The 13,327-nt window shown below is 43.2% G+C and overlaps 1 protein-coding gene across 3 annotated transcripts in view; it reads left to right on the forward strand.

Moving 5' to 3' along the window:
- The window catches only part of abca3b (ATP-binding cassette, sub-family A (ABC1), member 3b), a 52,688-nt gene that overhangs the window by 16,953 nt on the left and 22,408 nt on the right, over positions 1-13,327 (forward strand). Inside the window, exons 14-31 of one of the 3 annotated variants that reach the window (XR_007034896.1) lie at positions 266-421; positions 514-724; positions 1,064-1,214; positions 1,626-1,724; positions 3,150-3,348; positions 3,451-3,757; positions 3,845-4,118; positions 4,563-4,767; positions 4,922-5,141; positions 6,093-6,251; positions 6,385-6,557; positions 7,472-7,600; positions 7,727-7,921; positions 8,013-8,200; positions 8,298-8,468; positions 8,984-9,180; positions 9,338-9,411; positions 10,164-10,742. Coding sequence is in view for 1 of the 3 variants with exons in the window: in XM_035179841.2 (XP_035035732.2) it covers positions 266-421; positions 514-724; positions 1,064-1,214; positions 1,626-1,724; positions 3,150-3,348; positions 3,451-3,757; positions 3,845-4,118; positions 4,563-4,767; positions 4,922-5,141; positions 6,093-6,251; positions 6,385-6,557; positions 7,472-7,600; positions 7,727-7,921; positions 8,013-8,200; positions 8,298-8,468; positions 8,984-9,180; positions 9,338-9,411; positions 10,164-10,295 (3,240 nt within the window). In the remaining 2 variants the exon portion in view is untranslated. Of the gene's footprint in view, positions 1-265; positions 422-513; positions 725-1,063; positions 1,215-1,625; positions 1,725-3,149; positions 3,349-3,450; positions 3,758-3,844; positions 4,119-4,562; positions 4,768-4,921; positions 5,142-6,092; positions 6,252-6,384; positions 6,558-7,471; positions 7,601-7,726; positions 7,922-8,012; positions 8,201-8,297; positions 8,469-8,983; positions 9,181-9,337; positions 9,412-10,163; positions 12,561-13,327 lie in introns of those variants that run through there. The other 2 variants (XR_007034895.1, XM_035179841.2) reach the window with 2 other exon arrangements.

A 13,327-nucleotide genomic window follows, 5' to 3' on the forward strand; every position in this document is an offset into this window, starting at 1 on the left:
GATGAATGATTATTATAATATTATTTCCATAACTGTTATTGTAGCCGCAGCAGTTTTACTGTACCAAGAGATTCAATTTAGGATTAATTTTCCACGTTCGTTTCATTAAGAGCATATTTTTTCCGTGACTTCCATCTTGGTGTCCTTCCACACTGGATTATTCTACCAGTTTATTGTAACTTTTCAGTTCTTCTAAATACTAAACTTTCCCATTTTTAGAGCCTGGTAAATGCTGGTAGTTTAGTCTATTTGTTCTTGTATCTAGTTGAAAGGCTACTCCAAAGACAAGATTCCAGACGAAGTGGACAGAATCCTCCGTATCCTGAACCTTGAGGACAAGCGGCACGCTCGCTCCAAGACCCTCTCTGGTGGCATGAAGAGAAAACTCTCTATTGGCATTGCCCTCATTGGAGACTCCAAGGTAAAACGAATATAACAAGCATTATTCAGCGTCATTCATTTTGTCATATCTCTCCACCTCAATCAACTCTTCTTATCTTTACCCATCTCTAGGTTGTAATGTTAGATGAGCCCACATCGGGTATGGACCCCTCAGCTCGACGTGCCACCTGGGACCTCCTGCAAGGGGAGAAGCGGGGTCGCACCATTCTGCTCACCACGCACTTCATGGATGAGGCTGACCTGCTCGGAGACCGTATCATCATCATGGCAGGAGGAGAGCTGCAGTGCTGCGGGTCACCGCTCTTCCTTAAGAACAAATATGGTAAGTGGAGGGTGATGTCGAAATGGCTGCGGACCATGTCCTTCTCAGAGTTGATAGATGTGTAGAATGGTTGTCAAAAGACAGCTCTCCCTTTTTATAGGAGTGCACAGGAATTATCAAAATTCTTGTGAACACGATATCAAACATTGTACAAACATTCAGTTGGACTCAACGATGACCTGATTAGACTTTGGTGGTCACAGGTCATGGTCATGGTGACCTAACGTATATTATCAGATGTCATTCTTGCTCATGAGAATTGAAAATCTAGTTATGAAGTGGAAACACGTGACTGCTATGACTTATTACACAGGCTTATTCCTTTCCTCTGCTCCCCAGGTGCTGGCTACCACATGGTGATAGTAAAGGATGCTCTTTGTAACGTGTCCGAGATCACCCGCCTTGTCCACATGTATGTTCCAAACGCCACGCTGGAGAGCAGCGCCGGAGCCGAGCTCTCCTACATTTTGCCCAAAGAAAGCACCAACAGGTGAGTCAGTCTGGTCTTTGTTCCTCTGTTGAATACTCACAAAAACACAGTGGAAAGAGTGAAGTGGCCTAATGGTTCGAAATAGCACTAACCAGAAATCACCTCTGCTGAACCATATGACTAAAGGATAATGACTCTGGCTTCTGTGAAAGGAGACAGCGAACTTGAGAATGTCCCAGAATGAATCAGGAAATTTATAAAAGAATATTAACTCACATCCGTATGTATTTCCTACCTCCCAGTGGCTTTTCTCTTTCTCTCTCTTTCTTCTGTTTGGTATTTTATTATGATATGATTATTCAATGAATTTTGGCAGCATTAGATTCATCAATAGCTTTGCTGAGGGACAACCTTTACTTCACTGTGTGTAATGTGTTTCCCTGATTTACCCTTTTGTTAATGACTCCTCAGGTTTGAGCTGCTGTTCGCTGAGCTGGAGATGAACAGAGAGGAACTGGGCATCGCCAGCTACGGAGCCTCTGTCACCACCATGGAAGAAGTTTTCCTCAGGTAGGAGAAATGGCACATGGGGGGGGTCATGATGATAATTTTCTTTTATCAGTAGAATCTGACTCTGGGAGTAACTGTCCTACTGCCTGGCACAGCGATATCAGCCATGGACTGACCCGAAATCTGCTATTTAATCAGCTGTTTCTCTCAGTACCCAGGGTAAGACTTGAGAGAGATGGAGGTAGAGCTTTAACTGTCATGGCTCCACAACTGTGGGGTAACCGTCCTTTATCAATCAGTCAAGCTATACCTCAGTGTCGTCTTTTTAAAGTTTATTATCTTATTATTATTATTATTGCAGTTTACAAGGTTAATAGACACTTAATAGAATATTATAGAGACGATAAAAACATTTTGTGGAGTTAAACCCTCCGGAGTCTCCTTCTAATTTTGGTAACATTGTTCTGACTTTCAATGCATCTATTTTTGTAACATTTAAACGGTTTCTATCCCAGGTTCATAAAATCCCGTTTCCCCTTTTGTACACAAAACCACATCAACTGAACCATAGTGTAAAATGGAACAATTGGCAGGTTTTTTTTTTTTTTTACATCCATCTTTATTTACACATCTCAGTTCCAGCTGCCTGCTGCTTAATGAGAAGTTATTTCTGCTTCCCCGTCGACCCGACATGCGTATCTGTGGCAACGAGCACACGAGCACATCCACTGCAGACGGCTGACGCTGCACGCCGCTTCACTTGCACGAGTGTATAGCATCGCAACAGGCCTCATTATTTACAGATCACACTGAGAGGCTATCGCCGTGTTCTGGCCGTTTACGCTACACATCAAACATCAAACATGACACACAGAGAAAGCTGCTGTTTCAACTTTTTCTCATTTAGCTCCCTTCTCGAGTTCAGTACATTGCAGCCAAGAACGTGACTTGTCTTTCAGATAGTAGCATTTCCACCATTTAAAGTGGTTTTATTGTTCCAAAACATCTAATGACCAACAAAATTAAGCGGCAAATTTGTCATTTTGGAAATATGGTGTTGTAGAGCTCAGTTTATTCACATTTTAGTTTTTTCATTTCTTAGAATTAAAGATGTGTAGGCTCACAAAGGCACAGTGTATCTGGCAGGACGAGCGTGTCTAATATAGTTGGATCGGCCTTGGATGGGATGGTCTCAATGATAATTTAATTATAAGGCCTAGAAATTGTTTTATTTGAAAGCAGCCCCGGTTTGCTTTTCTTCTTTTACTAAAAAATAAACAGAGGGAATGGATTTGCACAGCTGGTGTTTCTCATTACACAAAAGAAAATAAATACTAATAAATCAATCTTTATTCATGTGTATATACATAAACAGTTTTTCCAGTCAGTTGCTGTCAAAACTGCAGACTTCATAATCAATTCACCTTTTAATGCTGTTTTCTGTTTGTCAGTGCATAATCGCAGCTTTTTTCTTTATGTGCTCAGAGTGGGAAAGCTGGTAGATTCCAGTTTGGACATCCAGGCTATCCAGCTGCCCGCCCTTCAGTACCAACATGAGAGACGGTCCAATGACTGGACCACAGACGACGCCAGCAGCATCAGCGGCATGACCGATGTCACCGACTTCACAGACAGCGGCACTCTCATCTCAGAGGACTGCTCCAACATCAAGCTCAACACGGGGGTGAGATAAAGAGGAACTAAATGCTTTTTTTTGGTTGTTTTTTTTATATTGTTCACATTGCTCACATTTCACTTTCCCTTTTTCCTCCCCCCCCGCCCCCAGGTCAGACTCCACCTGCAACAGTTCTATGCCATGTTCCTGAAGAGGGCGCTTTACAGCTGGAGAAACTGGAAGGTGATGGTGGCTCAGTTCCTGGTTCCTTTGGTCTTCACTGTCGTGGCCTTAGTTGTGGCACACACTTTCCCCAGTCACCAGATCGCCCCTCAGCTGAGGCTGGCACTCAGCCGCTACGGTCCCACCAGGGTCCCTCTGGCTCTGCAGCCCGGGGCGAGTCCCCTGGCTTCTGCTCTGGCAAACGCATACAGTTCACAGCTCCCCGCCCAGCTAGGCCAACTCATCAACATCACTGGTGAGCCGAGCGAGACCGAGACATGGCTCGTCTGCTCGGTTGAGTGTTTACTGACCACATGTCCTCTTTCTGTTCCGCTCCCTTCAGACTTCACTGATTACATCCTGATCCAGGCAGAGGAGGAGGGAGGCAGCTTTAATGAGCGCTGTGTGGTGGGTGCTGCCTTCCGTGGCCGCAGCAGCCAGTTTACTGAAGCCACAGCCTACTTCAACAACGAGGGCTACCACACACCTGCCACGGCTCTCATGATGGTGGACAACGCTCTGTTCAAACTTATAGCGGGGCCAAATGCTTCCATAGAGATGGGAAATTACCCCATGCCACTCAACCTGTCGGAGATCGCCCAGGGCCGGCTGACAGAGTGAGTACAGGGGCGTGGTGAACAATTAGCCTGATATCAAAACTATTGTCTCCACCAGGTAGGGTATGATTTCATCTGTCGGACGTGGTTTCTCGCAGGAAGAGGTTAATGAGTGTTAATGGTCGCCTGCCAAGAGTTTCAGCCATTGTTGCATTTGAAAGCCATGATTTTATATTACGCCCTCTGAGCCATGCCATTTCTTTAGCGTAGACTGTACGCCACAGGGACTTGCTCTCGTTGAGTGGCGTGTTGGGCTGGCCTTGCATGCATTAACTAGGTGTGGGGAGAAAAGAGCTAGGAGACAGATTTTCAACACATCATTGTCCATAAGGCCGGACAAGGTTAGATTGACTACATGAATGTCATTCTGTTAATCATCAGCCAGTTTCCACCTCCTCCTTTCTTCTCTGTCCTAACCGTCTTTATTTGTCCTTCCTCCTGTAGGGGTAAGACGGGCTTTGCCATCGCCATCAACCTGATGTACGGCATGGCCTCCCTCTCCAGCACCTTCGCCCTGCTGCTCGTCACAGAGTCCGCTATTAAGTCCAAGCACGTGCAGCAGGTCAGCGGCGTCTACCTGTCAAACTTCTGGTTTTCGGCGCTGCTGTGGGACATGTTCAACTACCTGCTGCCCTGTCTCCTCATGTTGGTGAGTTTTGACATCTGATGAATTGCGGGTATTAGTATACTGAGACTGACTAGTTGGAGACCGGCGAGATTTGTCCTGGTTAAAAATACAGTCTGCATAGAACTGATGCTTGAATTGTCCTCGCTCGTCTCTTGACTTGTTTTGTGGTCTTCAGGTGGTATTCCGGGCGTTTGCAGTCAAGGCCTTCGTAGAGGATAACCACCTGGTCGATGTGTTGCTGTTGCTGTTGCTCTACGGCTGGGGGGTGGTGCCTCTTATGTACCTACTCAGCTTTTTCTTCTCCACTGCTGCCACCGCCTACACTCGCCTGACCATCTTCAACATGATCTCCGGCACGGCCACCTTCCTGGCTGTCAACATCATGGCCATCCCAGGTGAGAGGAGACACTGCTTTCCATCATTGGTAGACATTGACAAAGTGTCTCAGTGCCATAGTGGGAAACAACGTCACCTTTTCAGATAGCTGTTAATCAGATTGAGTCCCAAAAAAAAAGAAAATCCTCATTATTCTGTACTTTGTCCAAATATCTTTTCAGGTGCAGCCAGTTCTTCTTTTCTCCTATCTGTCACTCACAGGTTCACTCAAACTCAAAAATTGGTCTGAAGGATTTTCTCTGGCTCTTACCATATTTCAGACTCTCTACTTGCGCTCCTGCCTGAGCGGTGATAACAGTAATTGTTGGCAGCGTCAGAGATTATTTGGCCCTCTGTCCTTTTCTGCAGTAAAAACAGTGCGAGACACTTTCGAGTCGTTAACAGGAATTTATTTCCTCTGTGACACATTAGATGAGCTCTTAAAAACTCATATAAATAAACTAAGCTAACTAAGCAATGCTTTAGGATGACTAACTCAGAAGGTGCCAAAAGATGCACTATAAACAAACATGCTAGCCTCGCATGCACAGACTCATAATCTATTATCACTATAATCCATAATCAATACTCTGTAGGTCACGCCGCTAATGTTGTGAATGTTAACATTTATAGCCCTCAAATGTAATTTCCATTAAAAATCGACTGCTTATACTCGGGGTGGATTTAAGGGTTGGGAAAGTAAAGTTTTTTTGCTAATTACATCTCGAGTGGAAAGGAAACAACACGGTTTCCCTCCTCTAATACAACCTGCAGTATATGTGGATATGAAGCCAGTGAGGGATCATGTTCTCGAGGCCTGTGTGGAGAGAAGTTGATTTTTTGAAATGACACTGAGGAGACATGTGACTCCACAGGTTAAAAAAGTGGAAATATAAGGAGAGAAATAGGTAAAAAAAGAAAAGATTCCTGATCATTCCCGTTGATTGCTCCATCATGAATTCTTCCTCCAGAGTTGAAACTGCAGCACCTGTCACACTTACTGGATAAGGTGTTCCTGATCTTCCCAAACTACTGCCTCGGAATGTCCTTCAGCCAGTTCTACCAGAACTACGAATTCCTCTCTTTTTGTACATCCAGCTTTGTTAGCGAGGAACTCTGCAAATTATACAGTAAGTACAATTTAGATGTTTCTTCAGATAATAACAAAACCTGCTGTATTACCAAAAAAGGTCTTTTCCATAGATTCTGCATGATTCTGCTCGTAATCTATTTGACATAACTTAACGTTTCCTCTGGTTTTAGACGTCACATACCAAACAAACTTCTTCTCCATGTCGGAGCCTGGTGTGGGACGCTTCCTCGTGGCCTTTTCGATTCAGGGAGTGGTCTTCCTTATTCTGCTGTTTACCATCGAGCTGCAGTTTGGCCGCACACTCTGGAGAATTGTCACCTCCCTGTGCAGACGACGCAAACAGGTAGATGAATCGCGGGAGCACTGCACAGTGTTTGATTATTCCTCTGATGAAACTGGAAGGTTTTAACAAACCGCCTGCACAGTGTTGGATTTCTCCTGGGATGTTATTTTTTAGAGGTGTACATGATTACATTCAGACTGAGCAGAGCAAAACCCCTGAAGACAACTGGAGTAGTGATTGTAGAACCACATAGTAAATAGTGTCTGGTCATGCAGATATGATTTTTAAAAAAAACACTTCATGAAAAAGACATTTTAAATCATATTAGGCTGAATTCCAGGTCATAAGGTTGAAGATTAAATTTCACAGTCTCCACTTGTTGTGTAATTGAACTAATCGTGCCTAATCTCCTTCATGAGTCCACCCCCTGTATGCTACTGCATATTTATACTGTATGTACTATTGTCCTTTGTAACCTCGTCCAAGGAGTTCATGTTTTCTTCTGTGTTTGTTTGTTTGTTAGTTAGCAGGAGTATGAAAAACGTACTTGTTGGAAGGATGTGGTTTGGGTCAGGAAAGAAGCCACTGAATTTTGGTGTGGATCCAGATCTTTATCATTGCGAGACAGGTTTTTTATAAAAACATTTTAATAGATTCTCTGAGAATAATTAATGGATCTTTATGGAAGACAAAAAAGAGGCATGTTTAGGTGTCTGATATTTATGAGTGTGTGCAATTGGGTGTTCCTTTAATTACAGATCTAGTGAATTTAAATGTGGTTCCAAAGGGAGACTGTTGGAGGAGGTGTGCTCTCTGAGTGGCTGTCTAGTTAAAGATTGCAAGATGTGGATCATCATCTGAAAGCCCCTTTTCTTGTAAGATGGGGGTTTAGAGGAAAATGCAATGTCTTATTTTTTTATATTTTTCAAGGTACATTTTCATATTACTTATGTGTGTGTGTGTTTGTGCCTCAGTTACCTCTAGATGCAGCGCTCCTTCCAGAGGACAGAGACGTGGCCGATGAGAGGAAGAGGGTCCTGGAGTGCCAGCCGATAATAGAGTCTATGGTCGGCAGCCCCCTTGTTCTGCAGGAGCTCAGCAAGGTACGTAGCACAGAAGGTTTTTTCCTTTCAAAACTCCGGGACAAGTGCCTCACTGTGGAAACCGGCTTTACTCTGGATGCATATGACTCCGTGAGATATGACAAGGGGGTTATCTCTTCCTCTCAGGTGTACAGCAGCGGGACAAATCTTCTGGCTGTGGACCGGCTGTCTCTAGCTGTTGGAAAAGGCGAGTGTTTTGGCCTCCTGGGCTTCAATGGAGCAGGGAAGACCACGACCTTTAAGATGCTGACGGGTGACGAGAGCGTTACCTCCGGGGACGCTTACATTGATGGATACAGCATTTTGAGGGACATTAAAAAGGTATGAGCAGAGGGGTTTACATTCACCCGGTCGAAAGTGTTGCTTTCAAAGTGCAGATATTTGAAAGTAAACTTGTATCTCTGTATTGCAGGTGCAGCAGCGCATCGGTTACTGTCCCCAGTTTGACGCCGTGTTGGACCACATGACAGGAAGAGAAACTCTGAGTATGTATGCCAGGCTCAGAGGAATACCAGAGAGGTATGTGTCCGGCTGTGTGGAGAACGTCCTTAGGTCCCTGCTGCTGGAGCCTCACGCTGATAAACTGATCCGCAGCTACAGGTGAGTCATTTGTTCTGTGCCACACGGTACACATGTTATCCTGGATCAGGCTTCATACTGTGTGTGTGTAAAATATCCTCTCACCATCAACATGCAGTGGTGGTAACAAGCGGAAGCTGAGTGCGGGCATGGCTCTGATTGGTGGGCCTCCGGTCATCTTCCTGGACGAACCCTCGACTGGGATGGACCCTGTGGCCAGGAGGCTGCTGTGGGATTCGGTTACACGCACACGAGAGTCTGGCAAGGCCATAGTCATCACTTCTCATAGGTGAGATTTAGATTGTATTGTATTTGGTTCAGGAGTGGTAGAATGTAACAACGCATAGTTACCCTGGTACTGTATTTAAGTACAATTTTGTGGTTCTTGCATTATACCCTTTTCTGAATTTAGTCTTTAATTTATTCCATTTCAGAAGGAAAACATATATTTTATACTCATAGAACTTAGCTGAAACCACTAGTTACTCTGTTAATATTTAAATAAAAATTAAAAAATATATTGCATTATTATAGATGAAATTACACATTATATAATTTATTAAAATGATTACTTTCACCACTGATTACCTACAATGGTTACTTACAAATGAATGCAAAGTACTTTGACTTTGACTATACTAGACTTTTGTGTAATTAAGTATTTGTACAATATGATCATTTAAGCTAACTTAGATATTTTCTATTGTTTAAAACATTTTCCTCCACCCCTGATTACCAGTTTAACAAAGTTCTATTGCTAAATCCTCATATATGAATCTCAAACAACCACTGTCCCCTCCCCAGTATGGAGGAGTGCGAGGCCCTGTGCACCAGGCTGGCGGTGATGGTCAACGGCCAGATGAAATGTCTCGGGAGTCCCCAACACCTGAAGAGCAAGTTTGGCAGTGGCTACACTCTGCTGGCTAAAGTGCACGTGGAGGCTGACCTGGAGGACAGTGACCTGCATCTGTTTAAAGAATTCATTGAAAGCACTTTTCCAGGTCAGAGACACAGAGTCACACTTAGAATGATAATCATAAGAATACAATTTTTGATTAAAAAACAACCACTTATAACTTGTGTTTTAGGGATTTGGATGTTTTTTCTGCACTACATCAGTCATGGTTAATATCTAAACATGTGAATTTCCTCCCACAGGAAGTCAACTAAAGGATGCACACCAGGGGATGGTGCACTACCACTTGACTGACAAAACACTAACCTGGGCCCAGGTACTGTCACAGATCTGCATGTTTATTTGTTTTTATTAAACAAAAATCCATCAATGCACTTGTGCTATGTCTGATCACCCTCTAGTGGACAAAATAATTTACTGCAACTTTCAGTTACCTCAGCTATGACAGTTTCAGCAAACTCTATTTATCCAGAAGGTGATTTGTAGTCTCCGTCTCATTCTTATTTGGTCAAGTCCACCTCAGCATGTTTTTTAAATCTGTAATTGACCAGTGTTGCATGGTGGGTAAATTGACACATACCACTTTTACACCGGCAGGTAGACAGGTTGACTCCAGTAGAGCAGTTTGCCTCTCTCTCTTTTTTTTTTCTCTCGATTCTTCACGCTCAACATCCCGAATGCGGCGCTCTCACCTCTCACCTCTATTAGCCCATTTACCCGGGTGTCACATTTCCATCTCTGACAATGGGAGCCGGAGCCGATTCAAACCCTGGTCTACTGCAGAGTCATTCGATCCGGGAGTTAACCTGCCAGTAATCTCTATTCTCATTTTAGTGGGTGTTAGTGGGATTTTTGACCAGTGGAGGAGGGGTTTACACTAATCCCATGATCACGTGATCATGTTACATTCTCCAAAATGCCCAAAACATCTTGATAAGTTAGATACGCGCATGGACATTTTTTTATTTTCATTGTTTGTTTCATTGTGAGTTGGTGGGTAACCCAGGAGATATATTCACATCCCACTTTTGCACGTTCTCTCCCTCCATCTCCTCTGCTCCCACTCAGGTGTTTGGCACTTTGGAGGCAGCCAAAGAGAAATACCGCATTGAAGATTACTGCGTGAGCCAGATATCCCTGGAGCAGGTGTTCCTCAGCTTTGCCCAGTTCCAGCACTGCATAGAGAGCGGGAAGAAGTAGGTGGAAGAGGAGTCCGTCCATCCATCGTCCATTTTACACTGTGTGAATGTGGGTGGGTGGGTGTGTGTGTGTGTGTGTGTTGTGTGTGTGTGTGTGTGTGTGTGTGTGTAGATGGACTTACAGTTACACAGCAGGTGTGTATACTGCTGGAGCAGAGAAGGATTTATCTCCTGCTCCATTTTAATATGACCAACGACACATACACACACATGTAGACACACACACTGGGCCAGTCCCTAATCGTCACCTTCATCATTTCTACTACTGTATCCTGTTGATGTGTCTTTGCTGGCTCATTCATGCCGTTGTTATTGTTGTTGTGCGATGGGAAAGTAGGAAATGGGAATGTTGTTTATTCCACGTGATGAACTCTGATGCACCTTTTTAGTGAGGTCAAAGGTCATTGACACCACTCATTAGATACGACCACTACTCTTAATTGTGTGTGTGTGTGTGTGTGTGTGTGTGTGTGTGTGTGTGTGTGTGTGCAGCTTGTCTTTTTGTTATTTATGATTTTTATTTTATGATTTTATTTCAGAGACTTTGCGCGTTTTGGTGATCGTGAGTCACCACGAGAGAGTGAACCCCTCTTATTTGATACGTTTATGAAAATGTAACACACCATTACGCCTTATCTAACTAATGAGGGTTTGTGTAATTATATTGCTCAATATAAAACAATGTAAATAATGTTGCGTGTTCATGGTACTAAAACCAGTTAGTCATTCAAAACAGAGAAAAACTGTAACTCTTTTAAAGACTGTTTTTTTTGGGGGGGGGCTCATTAACGAATGCATGCATAAGATACGACTTACCGAGCGCATGATGATGCTGATGATGATGAAGATGAAGAAGATGAAGAACACTGGAAGACCGTCCTTTCTGCAGAGGAATACATTCAGTCCAGTCTGAGTACATATAATATGCCTCTTTTATGAACCGATGATTCTGTTTTCGCTGACAAACAAGTTACAGCATCAGTTTAGGTCTCAGCCATTCGAAATTACGCAGAAGCTATTTAGAGAGAATCGCTGTATGATGCAGGCGATGATGCTGCCGCCAACGCTGTCGCAGTAAAACAGGAGGAATTGACCTCCAGTTGTATCAGACCGCATGTGGATCGATTTGGACCAACAAGGGCAAGACTGCAATGACCTATGAGGCGTTTTTGAACGTTTATTTCTTTTTTCCCCGCAGCTATGCATTTCATATGGTACACCTGTGTGTGTATAAATATGTGTGTGTGTGTGTAAATTAGTGTGTTTGTGTGTGAGGAAGTGAGAGAATGACAACTCATTATTCCTGATTTTATCCAGACTAAAGTAAACCAGTGCTACGATATGAGAACCGAGAGATTGTCCCTGTGCAGCGGACGAGCTTTACTGCTGTGTCACTTTTAGCGTGTAGCTGCTCCTTTTTAGGAAATGCAATAAAAAGGCTGAACAGTTGTATGGATGGTGAAAGCGAACACAGTCCCCTGCACACAAACGGATGCCTTGTCCCTGAGGAAGAATAATCAGCGCAGTGTTTGTTTCTCTTTCATCGAGCTCAGAATGTGCCCCTTCGTCACATTCCCAGGGCCTTGTTTCTACTTTAAAGAACCTGTAAAAACATCACGTGTGTTCTATTCCATAGGATTGTTAGGATTTCCTCACACGTAATGATGAGGAACACATAATTGTTGTTTTTATTTCCTGCTTGCCGTCCGTGTTAAAGATCAGTGTTGTTCTCTGAGACGGATCAACAATCAGATGAGCTGAGACTCGTGAGCAGATTCCTTCTCTTGAAGACAAATAGACCAGAAGTGAGATGAATGTATTTCCGCGTCTCACACGAAAGCAAGAAGCACTCGACGTTAATCAGATTTGTTACCAACTCTGTATGATTTTCTGCACTTTTTCCATGTCACTGTCCAATGTGTGTAGAAACAAAAGAAGTAGAGATTGACATTCCATTGGCCCTAAAAGGTTGGAACCTCTTCATTTTTTACTTTTGTTATGTTTGTTTGTGTGTATCTGCACAGTTCATTGTCTCTTTACACTGTATGACTTGAATCGACTGCAGCGTCGGATACGTAGATACACAAACATGGGAACGTTTGTACTGCTGATACTGAAAGGATTGAGTGCTGAAATACAGTGTGTCGTATTTAAAAGGGGAATTTACATCTGTGTAATGTACTGTACCATGGAACTGACCTTGTCAACTGTATTTGTGTCGCAATTCTTTTTAAATTAAATAATGCTCTATGCACATGGAAGCAAACCTCTGAGTCAGGTCCTGTTTTTCCACCAGCGCAGACTTCACACTTTTCTGAATCTGTTTTCTGCACACACGCCGCCAGAGAACAGAGATGTGTGGTTCAACTCCAAGAAAATCATATTGTTTATTTCTGTTTTTGTTGTATTAACATAAGAACTGGACATTTGTGGATCTATGTCAAACATGTATCGCAGCTTTTGTCTAACGGACTCATTTATATTGAATAAAGTTTATCAGTAAAATGTAACCTCCTTGTTTGAGGTAACAGTTGATGACACTTGACCGTCAACAGCAGTAGCAGCTTGAATCTCTTTAGGACTTGTAGAACATATCTGTGAAGATTCACAGTTATCTAGGTCAGGGTATCTGCAGGAGTTGTTCATTTGTACACAAACACCCACAGAGATTAAATACCTGAAACCTCCCACATCTCACGTTAGATGTGAAGAGGCCTCTTGGATGAGGAGCGAAACGACTTTCAGAAAATTATACAGCCACAAACACATCACACTGAACTAGTTCTCTGCTGCTGTCACTCTTGAACAGGTAGAAACACATGCTCACACGCCCACACACACACTCCAACTTAACTAGTTCTGTTTCAAATAGATGTCAGGTTCAACTCTGACACAATAAATATTGTAATATTTCCATTTTTTAATGCATTTGTTCTAGATCCTGTTTCTCTTTGTTTTCTTTTTGAACGTCTTCAGGCCTTAAAACGTGATTTAAATCAAACTATCTGAGAATTGAAGTGGTTGAAGTCACAG

This window comes from Hippoglossus stenolepis, chromosome 16 (assembly GCF_022539355.2).
Source record: "Hippoglossus stenolepis isolate QCI-W04-F060 chromosome 16, HSTE1.2, whole genome shotgun sequence".
NCBI classification, from domain to species: Eukaryota; Metazoa; Chordata; class Actinopteri; order Pleuronectiformes; family Pleuronectidae; genus Hippoglossus; species Hippoglossus stenolepis.